This window comes from Lycorma delicatula, chromosome 8, assembly GCF_047948215.1.
Source record: "Lycorma delicatula isolate Av1 chromosome 8, ASM4794821v1, whole genome shotgun sequence".
NCBI lineage: Eukaryota > Metazoa > Arthropoda > Insecta > Hemiptera > Fulgoridae > Lycorma > Lycorma delicatula.
Genome location: NC_134462.1, coordinates 44,558,855 through 44,573,486, shown reverse-complemented (window position 1 = coordinate 44,573,486; position 14,632 = coordinate 44,558,855). Strand labels below are relative to the sequence as shown.

The 14,632-nt window shown below is 27.9% G+C and overlaps 1 protein-coding gene and 1 long non-coding RNA gene across 7 annotated transcripts in view; one reads left to right on the top strand and one right to left on the bottom strand.

Moving 5' to 3' along the window:
- Positions 1-14,632, top strand: part of LOC142328964 (proton-coupled amino acid transporter-like protein acs) — a 109,816-nt gene that overhangs the window by 84,260 nt on the left and 10,924 nt on the right. For 5 of the 6 annotated variants that reach the window (XM_075373185.1, XM_075373184.1, XM_075373183.1 and 2 more), the window contains exons 3-7: positions 2,990-3,112; positions 6,411-6,561; positions 10,979-11,100; positions 12,090-12,174; positions 13,829-14,101. In XM_075373185.1, coding sequence (XP_075229300.1) covers positions 2,990-3,112; positions 6,411-6,561; positions 10,979-11,100; positions 12,090-12,174; positions 13,829-14,101 — 754 coding nt within the window. Of the gene's footprint in view, positions 1-2,989; positions 3,113-6,194; positions 6,309-6,410; positions 6,562-10,978; positions 11,101-12,089; positions 12,175-13,828; positions 14,102-14,632 lie in introns of those variants that run through there. The other variant, XM_075373186.1, reaches the window with a different exon arrangement.
- LOC142328965 (uncharacterized) overlaps positions 3,040-14,632 on the bottom strand; it is a 43,730-nt gene continuing 32,137 nt past the window's right edge. Inside the window, exon 3 of the long non-coding RNA XR_012757390.1 lies at positions 3,040-3,139. This is a non-coding gene — a long non-coding RNA (uncharacterized LOC142328965). The remainder of the gene's footprint in view (positions 3,140-14,632) is intronic.

Here is a 14,632-nt window from a genome sequence, read left to right as displayed (position 1 = left end):
ATTACGTGCTTAACTATCTTTGTATGGACTGTTCACTTCTATACAAAGATAGTTCAGCTCCCACCTTTCTTGGAATTTTCTTCCCTTGTCATTTATATATATTTTTTTAACTGGTGTTGAACGCAACACTTTCTGTATAAATTCTATGGCTGAAATTAAAATTATGAAATTTAAAAAACCATTCCTTATGCATTTTTTAGAACATAAACAAAACATCCACAACACAACAGATCACAATAAAGAAAATAATATAAATGAAGTATCTTTTCAGTAGAATTATAAGAAAGGCTGCATTTGCAACCAGTACATCACAGCACATGTCATAACAGCATCACAACTTACGCAAGCAAAGCACTGATTCATTATTGAGTAGTGCAATGACAATAGAATTACCACTTTATGGAAAAATTACCCTGTGACAATTATTTGTTATTTCCTCCTGTAAAGTACTGTTTACTTTTAAATTTTATTTCTGGGCTCACAAGCCATTAGTTTGAAACTCTAGCTATAATAAAAAGTAAACAGAGTGCAGCACTGACATGGTCCCAGAGCAGTAACAAACAGTGATCATGAGAATTATGAGTTAGGTAGAAGAGAAAGATATCAAATTCTTCATCAAACTTGGGAAATCTGCAACAGAGACTTTAAAATAGTCCAGCAGATCTAAATTAATAAAACAAAAAGCCAGATAATAAATGGTATTTATGCTTTAAGAGGGACACCACCAAAAAAAAGCTGAGAGATCAGGGTAACTTTCTATAAGCATTATCCTAAGATGTAAAAAGATCAGGCAGTTTGTGGAACAGTAGTACAGCCAAACCTCAAATTGGTTTTAAAGATAACCACATTGCTGTGAAGTTCATTCTCAGGCTCTTGACCTAAGCAGAAGGAATACGTCATCAACTTTGTCAATAATTGGGTTGACCACAATGTTGGTGGTGATACAACAAGAGTTCAGTTCATGCTATAATCCAGAGATTAAACAGTATTCTTTACAATGGAAAAGCCCACATTCTCCAAGACTAAAGAATGAAAGCCAAATTAGGAGTTGACAACCTTGAGCAATCATATGTCAACACCAAGCTCTATTGCAATGTTCTGACGTAACTAAAGGAGAACTTTCAACAATATAAATAACCTATGGCAAGCAGACAATTGGGTGCTCTGTTAAGACATTGATCCCATCAACACAACTTATAAAATGCAAGTACTTTTTCCATAGTAACAACATGATCATTATATCCTGTATATCATATTCTGTATAGTTACCAGATTTGTCCCCATCCCCAAGATGAAGGACACTGGTATGACATCATAATATGATCCAATGTAAGTTGCAGAAGTTTGCTTGACACTTAAAAAGCAGGACTTTCTCAGATCATTTCAACACTGGGAGAAGCCCATTAGGAGTGTGGTGTATCACTGCTAAAGAGACGATTTCAAGTATATATTTGCCAAATATAAATTAAATGCTGTTTTATGTATTTTATAGGCCTATTGCACCATTTTTTTATTGGTTCTGCCCTAAAAATTATGCAAATAAATAGTTTGAGAACAGAACAACATTGCAGTTTCCTTACAAGGTACAAAATGCCTTTGATATTGCTAAGTAATTTACTTTTAAAAATTAAGATTATAAAGTAGAGAAATTAATGCAAATTAATGCAAGTGAATAAAATTTTTGAGGTTATTTATTTAAGCATAAAGTATAATACAAGAATATATAAATTATTCTTAAATGTTAATTACAAGCTGTGATATATTCTGTTATATAAATTTTTATTTAATACATAATGCTCATGTATTATTCCTTGATTTTATTAGAGTTACCTTAAATAAGCTGAATTATTATGATCTTATGAAAAAACTCTGTGATTTTTTGAAACATGTGATCTGTATTTCAGTATTAATTCAGTGACTTCCTTGACGTTTTCATAACTAAACACTCAGATATAACAATTTTTTCAGGTAATATATTTATTTCTAAGAACACTCTCAAACACACTGAGAAAATTTTGATACCATTCTGAATAAAATCACTTGTTTAGTTGCTAGAGTATAATTTATTGGATGTAATTGTTGATTTTGTTGGGAAGGTTTTACTTAAATATTTAGGTTAATACTATTGAATTTAATTAGTTTATAATTTTATGTTTTATGACATTTTTTACATTTAATGAGATTATTTTTTTCAGCTTTGTTAGTTTTAATGGCTATTAGACCAGAAAGTTGACCTTAATAACCCACCTTAATAAAAATTTATATTTTATTAAATATAAATAAACAAAAATTATATCATTAGAATTGTTTTAACTTGCATATTTTAATTTTTACATCAATCAATTTTCACTTTAATATTAATTAGTTTAACAATAAATTGGATGGGAAAGAATATTTTTAACAAAAAAAGAAAATAATAACAGGAGTTGGACTTTCTCTTTTAGTTTGGATGATATATTATATAGATAAGAATAGCAGAACCATTCTAACAAGGCACTTTTTCCTCTACTTACAGACATTCATCTACCCTCCTCTGTGCAGGCGCCTTGCAATAGCTACTTGGCTAAAAAAATATATATACTAATAGATAGGTTTAACTTATCTGTTTTGGTGGTTTCAATTTCATTTAATATGAAATATATATACACACACGCACACACACACACACACACACACAAAAAATTATTGATAAATGTTCTTAAAAAAATTTAAAAATAAAACTGCAAAATAGAATTTTTGTTTTATTTTTTGTGTGTATGTGCGCACACGCGCGCGCACTCACACACACACACAAGTACATAATTATATTAAATGTGAATTTAAGAAATATTTTTATCCCCATTCCAACCAATTACATTAATTATTTGCAAAATACTGTACTCAGAAAGAAATTAATAAAAGTTTTATTTACTGAAAGTAAGTTATAAATCATTTTTTTCATGTAATTTGTGTTACTACTGTTATAGAGTTCTTGTTTCTTCTGTTATAGATCAAGTGGAGAAAAAGAAAAAAGTTCATTTTCTATGAATGTAACAACTTATGGTGATGAAGCTGGATCACCTGGACCACCATATGATCCTCATCTTCATAGAGAACTTGAAACCCCAACTACGTAAGACAGAATGTTCAGGTTCATTACCTGTATGAAATGATAATTAGGAACTAGGTTAACACAGAATATAATATCTAACAAAAAGCAAATATAATATGAAAAACAAATATTTTTAAACTTAAATCATACAGCAGGATTTAACATATACTGATGATTTTCTGCTGTAATTGTCGAAAAAAATCTGTGACAGATTAGTTATTAAGCGTCAAACTTAATTAAATCAATACAGAAAATAACAATTTTATCTGATGAATAAAACCATCCTTATCTGTTATAAAACCATCCTGTGGGAATCAAGCTAAACAGTTATAGTTCACTTAGTAATGGTTAAGGTTTTCCTTTGGGAAGCCTAAGCCTGTTATTGTCACATGCATCTTCATGTGTTGCATTTATAATTTATAACATATGAAGCATGAGAAGCATACAAATCAAATGAAAACATCATAAAGAGAAAACCTTTTAAAAACAAAAGCCAAATTAATGAACTCAGCAAAGAAGTAAAATTTAAGGGAAATATTTTGACATTAATAATTCATTCTTAAACTTTGTTTTAATGTTTTATTACATTTCATAATTTAGAATTGTAAATAATAATTTTTTACATTGATAAATATAGCTGTATTTACATTGATATGTAATCTGTTTTGTTAATATTGTCATTAATTGCATAAATTATCATTTATAAACATTTTAGGTTCATTTTGTAGTATTTACTACTACTTTAAATAAAAATTTTTTGTGAAAAAAAAAATAAATGAAGTGTCATTTTAATACAACTTCATATTGTTAGACATCTGATTAAACCGATATACAGAATACCTTGTACAATAAAGATCATTCAAAACTGTAACATAAATAATAACAGATTACAGCAGTTAGAAAAATATTGCATTTTAAGATTTAAACTCAAAAATAAAATGATGGACCATTTAATATTGTAAAAAAATAAATATTTTTTTTTTTATTTAAGAAAAACTATTTAATTTTATATAATGTTAAGAGGAATTTCAAATTTTTGTTTTGGCCAATATAATTTTGTATTTTCAGGCCTAGATCTAAAAAATAAAATTTGACTGCTCAGTTTACAATCAAACATAATTTTTTTTTTCAATTTTATATTTCATATTATTACTCCATTAATAACAATAATGAAAATTAGGACTGTTTTTTTTTTTCATTTTGTACTTATTACAATTAAAGTAAAGTTTATTAAAAATAAAGTTAAAAAGCAGCCTAAAGATCAATGTTGTATTCCAGAAATGAACAGAAACTTTGTTTTAATGTTTTATTACATTTCATAATTTAGAATTGTAAATAATAATTTTTTACATTGATAAATATAGCTATATGTAATCTGTTTTGTTAATATTGTCATTAATTGCATAAATTATCATTTATATACATTTTAGGTTCATTATGTAGTATTTACTATTACTTTTAATAAAAACTTTTTGTGGAAAAGAAATTGTAACCACTTATATCAGATTTACTGAAATACATATTTCTCTAAAATTAACAGAAGTTAACTGGTTTTATAGAACTTTCACAGTTTTTATTTAAGAGAATATTTATAACTACCAAAATTCTTTTGTCATAAATTTGATCTTTTTATTATTTCAAGTTCTAAAGCTTTAACTAAATAATAATGATGATAAAGAAAATATAAAATCCCTTTTCTATATATACATATATTTCCTTCATGATCTCACCACATACGCTTGAAGCTTGTGCATTGGAGATGGAAATGGAATTTTGTAGCTTATGAAACCTAACTGGGATTAGAACCTGGGATCTTTGGATGAGATTTCTTTTACAGGACAATGTTAGTAATTACTAATCTATAATATAGTGAAACCTTGGAGTAGCATACAGTACTGGATCAAAAAATTTCAGTTTAATGATGTCCATAATCAAGAGTAGGTTGAGAAAAAATTGTACTAATTAATTTTTTTTTTGTATCATCATTATATACTATAATACCCAAATAGATTAAAATGATTTATTAAGTAACAGAGGAGACAACAGAATACATATGTAATGTGAAATGCAATGCAATACAGCAAAATTGTTTATGTATCGCTGTTCCATACAAATTCCAAATAAAAATTAAACGTGTACAATCTTGAAAACAGGTTTGAGATTTTCCAATTTCATTAACTCATTTACAACTACTACATAATGTAAGATCACTTCAATACTGTTTTAAGTAATGTACTTCAGTACTAGATTATACAGTATAATTGTTGGAGAAGCTCCTTATTATCATAATCATGTCTACAAACTTCTTGTCACTATTTTCATTGTTTTATTATGAAGTGCTGACTATAAAATTTAAAATAATTCCTTAATAAAAAAATTTATTTTTATTTTCTATTTTCAATATATACATTGCAATTAGTTGAACTTATGAATAATAAGCAACCCCATAGCCTAATGAGAGGGTGATTGATATGTATGACATGTAAATGAAGTATAGTCTTGTACAGATTCAGGTAGACAATTCCTGAGATATATGTGACTAATTGAACCCAACTATCAAAGTACACTTTCAAAGTGTCACAGTATCCACTTCTAGTATTCAAATCCATATAACAGTAACTTATCTTTACTAGGATTTGAACCTCAGAACCTTCAATTTTGAAAATCAAACAACTTATTTGTGACCAAGAATTATTCTCTAGACTAAATTGGTGTTTTAATATAAAATTTAAAACAATTTTTCTCATATTCATTAACATTAATAAACTTTGTGTTTAAGTTGTAATTTGGTTATTAGTCAACATTTACAAATTTTCTTATATTTATTGAGATTTTGCAAGAATTAATGTTTCTGATGAATTCCACTTTATGTAAATATTTTTATTTTAAACGACTAGAAAATATTGTAATTTGATATTACTCATTATCAGAACTACTAGTTGTAAATACAGCTGAATAAACAAACATCAATTGTAAGATACATATGATGACTCAGTCAATAAGTTACATCATTCATCATGTTCAGATAAAAAAAAGAGAGAGCATTTCCATGTAAATAATAATATAACATATGAATAAAAAATATTACATTGATTATTGTGTAGTGTATTTGTATTATTGTATTATTGTGTAGTGTATAGCAATATGTTTTCTCACACATTGTTTAGAATGGTTTTATTATGAAACTCTATTTCCAGAGATTGGGTGAGAACTGCCTGTACGGAGAAATTTCACTGTTATCTTCTATATTCCTTATTATAAAGTGTATTTTTGTTGCTCATTCATGATTTATAATGTGTTATTTTTATAACTGTTTCAGAGATGCAGAAACACTTATTCATATTCTAAAGGGAAGTTTGGGTACTGGTATTTTGGCTATGCCAAATGCATTCTGTAATTCTGGTCTCATTGTTGGGGCAGTAGCTACATTTATTATTGGATTCATTTGTACATATTGCCTCCATGTCCTGGTAAGTATTCATTGAGAGATTAGTGGATATTCAACTAATTTTATATGTATTATTTTAATCATCTTAACTCCACTAACTGTTGACTAAGTAACTAAAAACATATTATTTTGAAATTAAATCAATTTTATCAGATAATTAATAATACTTCTAACCAATATAAAAATTCAATTTCATACAAAAAATAACTGTTATTTTCAGACAAATTATACAGTTCAATGGTCAAGAATTTATTCTTTTTGGAAGGGAGAAGAGATCCAACAAGTCATGATACAGGGCTTAGTGGATTGTAGATGTTAGCCTTACTGTAAATATATATATATATATAAATCTAAAAATTATATACAGAGTCATTGAAAAAGGCTGCATGCAGCATTTTAAAAAAAATTTATCTCAAAAACTAGTAGAGATAATCAAATGAGTATTTTTTTTTAAATTCACCAACTCAAAAAGATTTTTTACATACCTTAGAATGTTTCAGTATGAGCTCCACTGTCACTCTGCGAACATCCAGTCGATATTCGACTTCTTAAATGTTTTGGCATAATTAAAGGATATGGAAATCTCAGCAACCCAATGAAATTATTGAGTATGTCAGAAATTCCCCAAAAATAAACATGTTGTGTGATTTGATGTCCAAATCACAGCCCATTCTTTTTTCATGAGCCTACTATCATAGGGAATGTTTATTTAGTCATGCTGCAAGTGTAGGTTTTCCCACAAATTGATCAAATTGAACAAGAAAGTAACGTTGTTGTAATGTTTCAACAAGATGGTGAGCCTCCACACTAACCTAGTCAACGCACTCTCAATGAAAGATTCCTTAGTCGTTAGTAGGTGTAATACTGTGTTTTGGCTTCCGAAAAGCCCAGATTTGACACCTTTAGAAGTTTTTCTATGGGGATACATTAATAACATTGTCTATAGTGAAAAAATCAGGGATGTACAACATTTAAGAAAACAGATTCCTGCTGGTATTGCCACAGTTACACCTGTGATGATCCAGTGGACCTGTACAGAAGTTGATTATAGGCTGGATGTTTTCAGAGCGACCAACAGGGCTCATATTGAAACATTCTAAGGTATGCAAAAAAACTTTTTGAGTTGGTGAAATTAAAAAAAAAAAATACTCATTTGATTATTTCTAGTAGTTTCTGAGATATGATTTTTTTTTAATTTGCTGCAACCTTTTTCGATGATCCTGTATATACTATAACCTTATCAAAAGAAGTAATCAGTACCTCTACTGTAAACTTTTTATTTTACACAACATGATTTTATACATCTTGTTGTATGTACCCAAACTAAAGTGATAACATTCAGCAAGAATTTTATCAAGATTTTACAAACAATAATGTTACAACCATTTCAAAAATAGCCAAATTTTGATGGAAAGAAATTTATGTTCTGGTAGACCATTAAAGGCTGAAGTATTGAAAATATTCAGAATTTAATCATTTAAGATCATTTGATCATTCAAAAAATTATAGATATCACTGATATTAGTAAAGCTTAAACACAAATTTAAAAAGAGGTTGATAATTTTAGCATATGTGAGCTAGCTTCAAGTTTATACACAAGCTGACCTCAGCAAAGCAAAACAGCTACACAGAAATACTGCATTACAAGAACAGCAGTTCTAATTTAAGACTATAATAGATTGTAATTAAAGTCGAGTATATAAAACAACCAAAATTCAGTTATTCTACAATGGAAGTTTTCAATTTCCTAGACCAGTGTTTCTCAACCTGGGGATCACAGTGATATGAAAGGATGGTCATAAAATTAGCCCACAACTTTGCGTAAACAATAATGTAATCATTTTATGACAAAAAATCATTTGTTATAAACATTTTACTTACATTTATAAGTACACATGTAAAGAAAGAAATTATTAGATGGTTGCGTTTGTTTTTCATTTAAACGTTTCTCTATATATATGGATCTATGTTAGAAAAAACAAAAACAAACTGTTTTCAAGTGATAAAAGACAATTCCTATATTTAGTTTTTATTGCAATCATAGACAAAAAACCCTCTTTTAGAGGTAAGATTTGTCAAAAGGCATTAATATTCTCAATGCTTCTGTGATTAAATTTCCTTATTCACTTCCACAAGCAAGCCAAAATGTATCTAAATCTTCAGATGTGAATTGTGGTTGTAATGTTTTATTGGCAGACATTTCAGTGATCTGGTCAAGAATCTCAACTGGTAACTTAGCAGCTGCAACAACGTTTTCACTCAATGGATTCAGTACCCATCTATTTATTATGGGAAATGATCCACCAACTGAATTTTTAGCTCACGCAAATGCATCTTCATGTGTCTTCTTCATTTTATACTGTTACACTCTGTCTTGAACTTACTTTGAAATATCATGAAAGATTGCATGTATCCACAGTGTTATTAATATTATTATTAACAATTTTAATAATGGTATTCAAATATTTTTAAAATAAAAAATATGTTAAAATATTTAGTTTACACGTAATCATGTTACATTTGTGCAATATTTATCATTTACTTCTATACTAAAACCTAAGTCCTTTAGGAAACCATCTAAGGTTTGAACCTTAAAATCATGTACTATGAATCAAAAATTGTTTCTCTATACAAGTACAATCTCTGTTATCCAACTGTTTATATATAATCTATCTTAAAATGGTGATTAAATTTTTTATGTTATTCATTATAAATTAAAAAAATTTTCTTACTGTGAAAATTTTTAGATGAAATTTTTCAATTTTTGATAACATCAATAATTTGTGTTGACAGTCAGAGTCTCAGATCATAGCAGACTGTCTACATAAAGCATTTATATCAAACTTTTTTACTTGTTTTTGTAATATTATTATTATTTCCCATTACAATTTCAGCTATAAAATATAATATTCAATAAACATGTACTTACAAGAGTCATTTGTAAAGTTCTGAGCATGAAAAAGAAAACACAAGATTTTTCAGATTTTTTTTTAATTTTTCAATGTTCTTCATTTTGATACATTTAAATAACATTTTGCAACCTTTCCAACATTTTGCAACCCTCAGTACAAAGCATTTGTCCAAATCTGCAAAATAAGTGGTTTTCTCAGCTTTGACCTCATCATTTGAGTGAATCTTTGTTTAGCAAGCCATTTCTTTAATTTTAGAATTAGGAAGTAATTGCTGGAAACCAAATATAGCGCATGTGAAAGCTCTTTGAAGTGTAGGTCATACAGTTTTGAAGCAACAGCCTGAAGTGTGTCTGAAGGCTCATTATCGTAGTGAAAGAGCACTTTCTTTTTGGGTAGATATAGATGTTTTACCTGAAGAGTACCCTTCAATCAGTTCGATAGTGAAGCATAATACTCCCCAGTGATGGTTCTGCCAGGTAATCCAGGTAATCTTTTGATCCAGGTAATCTCATGATCACTGTACCGACAGAATCCCTAAAACCATACCCATGACTTTTCCTCTAGATGGAACTGTTTTCATTTTCTTTGGCACACTTTTACCTGCTCCCATCTATTGTTTGAACTACTATTTGATCTCTGGCCTGTAATCTATTATTATAAAACATCAAAGAAACCAATTAAGTTTTAATAAGTCAAAACCCCTTGAGAAGTGTTTAGTCAAATTAGTTTTTAATCAACTACTAACAAACATTGGAACCCATTCAGCAGAAAGCTTTTGCATACTTAAAACATCATATAAAATGTAGTTGTAGTATACACAGTCTATGAAGATGTTTGTGATGTCAGCAATCTTGCGTACCTTCAGTTGGCAATCATTTAATTTGCCATTGTAAATTTTTGTGATAATTTCGTCAGTCGCAGTGGTTTTTGGGCACCCTGAATGTTCATCATCTTGACTGGATGTATGACCATAATTAAATTCAGCGGCCCACTTTTATACCATCAAAAATGTAGGGGAAAAATCATTGAAGTGGGATCTAACTCTTTCTGCATGTTCACCAGGGTAAGAACTTTTAAATAAAATACTTCATAATAGCTCAAACTTTTCAATTTTATGCATTTTTCAGAAAATGACAAAACTTTTGGTAAGGATCATACTTGACAAATACAAGTAGTCATTTGATCATACTTGCACCATCTTGTGACAAGCCGAGCGCTTTCCAAATGATTCCAGTAAAGTATCATAATAGTTATGTCTGATAATGTGATTCATATGTTCAAACAGATAGAAATAATTTATGTTTCTTTGTCTCTAACTGTCATTTTCTAAATAAATAAATTTAGACTGTAGTAAATGATGTTCAACAGAACTTCCATTAAAAAACCAATCACTGAGCTATGTCAATGTGAATTATAAAGAGTAGATGTAACAAAACAGTGCAATCTACTTTCTTCACATTGTATCATATTTATTATTTGATACTGCACATCGTTATTACATATTTATTCTTTTCTCTTTATTTTCAGATTAGATCACAATATGAATTATGTAAAAGAAAACGTGTTCCTATTTTAAGTTATCCGGAAACAATGCGAGTTGCATTACAACAAGGTCCATATTTTTTAAGGGGCTTTGCTAATATATCTGTGTGAGTATTGTTAGTTAAATTTCCTGTTATACATACCTTAACATTTACAGTTGCTTATAGCATTTTAAATTAGAAATTATTTTCTCATTAATAAAAAAATCTTCAGTTTGCTCATCTTGCAATGTGTTTATCCACTTCAAGAAAAGTTTTTTAAATTTCTGTCATGCCAACTTATTAATCCACATTACATTTATTGTTAACAGTTTGTGGTGGAACCATCTTTAACTAGCATAATTTACCACAACAGAAAATAATAATATTCAATCATTTAATCAGTTCTAAATGTTGCTTTTTCAAAAAGTTTTAATTTTGACTTAGTTGATACAAATTTTCAATAATTCTACTAAAGAATAAGATTTTTCATAATGTTTTATAATATTTTTAGTATTATTCTTTCTGGATTTTGTTTTAAAAAGCCCACTTTTTTCTAAAAATAAATTAAAAATATTCATCATCCTATAAAATATATCTTTTAAAGATGCTAACAATTAAATTTTAAACAGTAATATGTAAATTACTTTTTTTTGTAGTTTTTTTGTGAATTGCTGGAAAACATTTGCTAATGTAGAATTTACATAACTATTTAAAGTTTTCCACTAATTATGCTGGAAAATTTCACTTTTATAATACAATTTATATTATTTTAAATCTCTGTCAAAATGTTGACGTATATCAGGAAATACTTTAGTAAATATTTTAAAAACACTCAACCTGAAAGCAAATCATTTCCAGACCATATGTTTATATCACTTTTTTCCAAGATTTTTATATTAAAAACACTTCTTGAGCGAGTGACTTTCTTACTGAATGCTCAGTATGTGAAAATTTTTTGTGATAGATAATTCTACAGCATTCATAATGTTTAGCTTAATATACATTAAAAGTTTAACCAGAGTGTTTAAATACTGAACTGTACATATTTTATTCATTATTGTCTTACATGTGCATATTTAATGAACATAAAGTTTAAATCTTATGGTTTTTTACAGGCCAATTGTTGATGGATTCTTAATATCATATCAGCTTGGTATTTGCTGTGTATATATTATGTTTGTAGCTACTAATGTTAAGCAGGTAAGATGCTATTCTCTTTATGTATTCTAAATCAATTTTTTCATCCTACATGCATTTTTATAAAATATACCCAATTTTACTCAAACATATTAATGAAATAGGATATACTGGTGAATATTTATTAGAAAAATATGTATATATTTTAATAAATCACAGTTGGACAACTAAATAATGAGAAATTTTATACTGACAAAGAAATAAATGCCACTTAGAGAACAACATAAACAACCCATAAACCTGCAGCCAACAACACCATATTGTCTCAGATAAAAAAAAAATAGTGCCATGTTGTGCAGGTATTGAAAAACTATTTTCAAGATGGTTGTTAATAGTTTTTTTTTCTAAACTATTGGTCTCTATTATATACAATTAATAAAGAACTGGTATTAAATTATATTTGAAACTCAGGGAAAAAAAAATCTGAGACTGTCAATCTGATGAGACAAGGAGATAAGTATAGCAAGATATGACTGATATAAATAATCCGTGTTTCATCCAGTGCAAAAGTAGTAATGAAACCTTCAAAGATAAAGGCAAGCCTGGATGTTTAACTTCTGTTCATCAAGCAAGAATGATCACAGATAATTTTATATTAACAAACAGATTAATTTTCTAAAGATTATTAAAAGATTTAGGAAAAAAGAAGGTCAATTCCTTTTTGTTCCTGGTCAGATAATCAAAGGTATGGTTATGAGTTATACACATTCTACCAACTTTAGAACGTAGATCAATTATGTATTAATATTTTTTTTCTCTTAGTATGGTGCAATAGTAACAAGAATTTTTGGCTAGAAAAAATTCTCTTGTTGGTCAATATCTTATTCTAAAAATTTATCTCCCTACAGTTATATCTTGTTTGCAAAATTATGGTACTACTACTACTGAAAGGACATCTTTTTACAACACTGAAAATATCCAATGGGATGTGACATTGAGTCTTAAGGCTTCACCAAAAGAAAATTTGTGGAGATCATTTCCATCATTAATACATGATGTCAGTCACTTCAATAATGAAGAAGGAAGTACTTTGAATAAAATACACATAATAATCTTTAATTTATTGTATAATTTAATTTCATTGTGTCTGCATGATTGATTAATTGTCAGACTTAGAATTTAAGCTTATTCTCTCATTTTTATAAGCTTAAATCTGTTAGGTTAATAAAAACTCCACTATTCCCTACTGTTTTTATAAAAGCCACTTTTCTCTTAATTTAACTCAGTAAATTCTTAACAAAATCCAAATTTTATTTTAAGTTCTGAACACGCGTGTATTAAAATTACAGTAATAAACTTGAATTTTATTTTTGTTTAAATTTTATTTTGATTACACATTTATTTTCTGTAGGTTGCAATCCTCATCACAGTTTGTCAGCAGGTTATGTCCTGCCTCATGGTAACAGTTACTAAAAAAGTATTGTTAAGTGAACCCCAACTTTAAAGAATGCAATAATACTATTATTTTAATATAGTTACTAACTTTTAACCTTCAACTGAGTTCAAACCAGAATCCTGTAGTGTTTAACATTTTTAATAGGTTGTTCCAGTAACTATAAAATTACAATTAATTCCATTTCTAGAATAAAATAATAATTTTTTAAAATTTGGTCCCTGATATAAAAATAAATTTTATTTTCAATTTTTTTGTTTACAGGTTGCTGATATGTATGTTACGCCAATTGATGTCAGAATACATATGTTAATATTACTTATACCATTGATTATTCAAACTTATATTCGTAATTTAAAATTACTTGCGCCATTTTCACAGCTTGCTAATGTTATAACATTTGTTGGTATTGGCATAACAATGTATTACGTATTTCGGGACTTACGACCAATTGATTCTGTTCCGTATGTTGGTGAACCAAGAAATTTTGTGCTTTATATGGGTACCACACTCTTTGCTTTGGAAGCTGTTGGTGTTGTAAGTTGATTTATTTTTTCTTTTATAAGTTGTGTAATGTGATATAAGAAGCTTATATTATTTTATTTGCTTATGAATTAAATAATTATTACTAGTATTAAGCTCTTTTATCTCTGCTATTAGGTTGTATTACATGTAATAACTTACTGTAAATTATATTTTTAACTTATTGTATATTATAGTTATGGTGTAACAAGATTATTGTACACATGGTTGTTTTCACTTGATTTTTCCACATTCTCAGCCCACTATTTGATATTTATTAACAATAACATGCAATCATATTAGAGTAGAAGCATTATGATATGTATTAACATGTTAATTATGAATCTGTTACCAAGTATATTAATGTAACACATAAGATGTTTTGGATCATCACATTCAGCCTATGTTTTCACCCTCAGTGGTCTGGATTATAAATAAAGAATACTGTATGTTATTTAAATGTAGTTATTTAATAAGTCGATAATATTAAATTTACTCATCAGAATGTAATATATACTAGTTCAGTATGATTTAGACTTTGAGGCT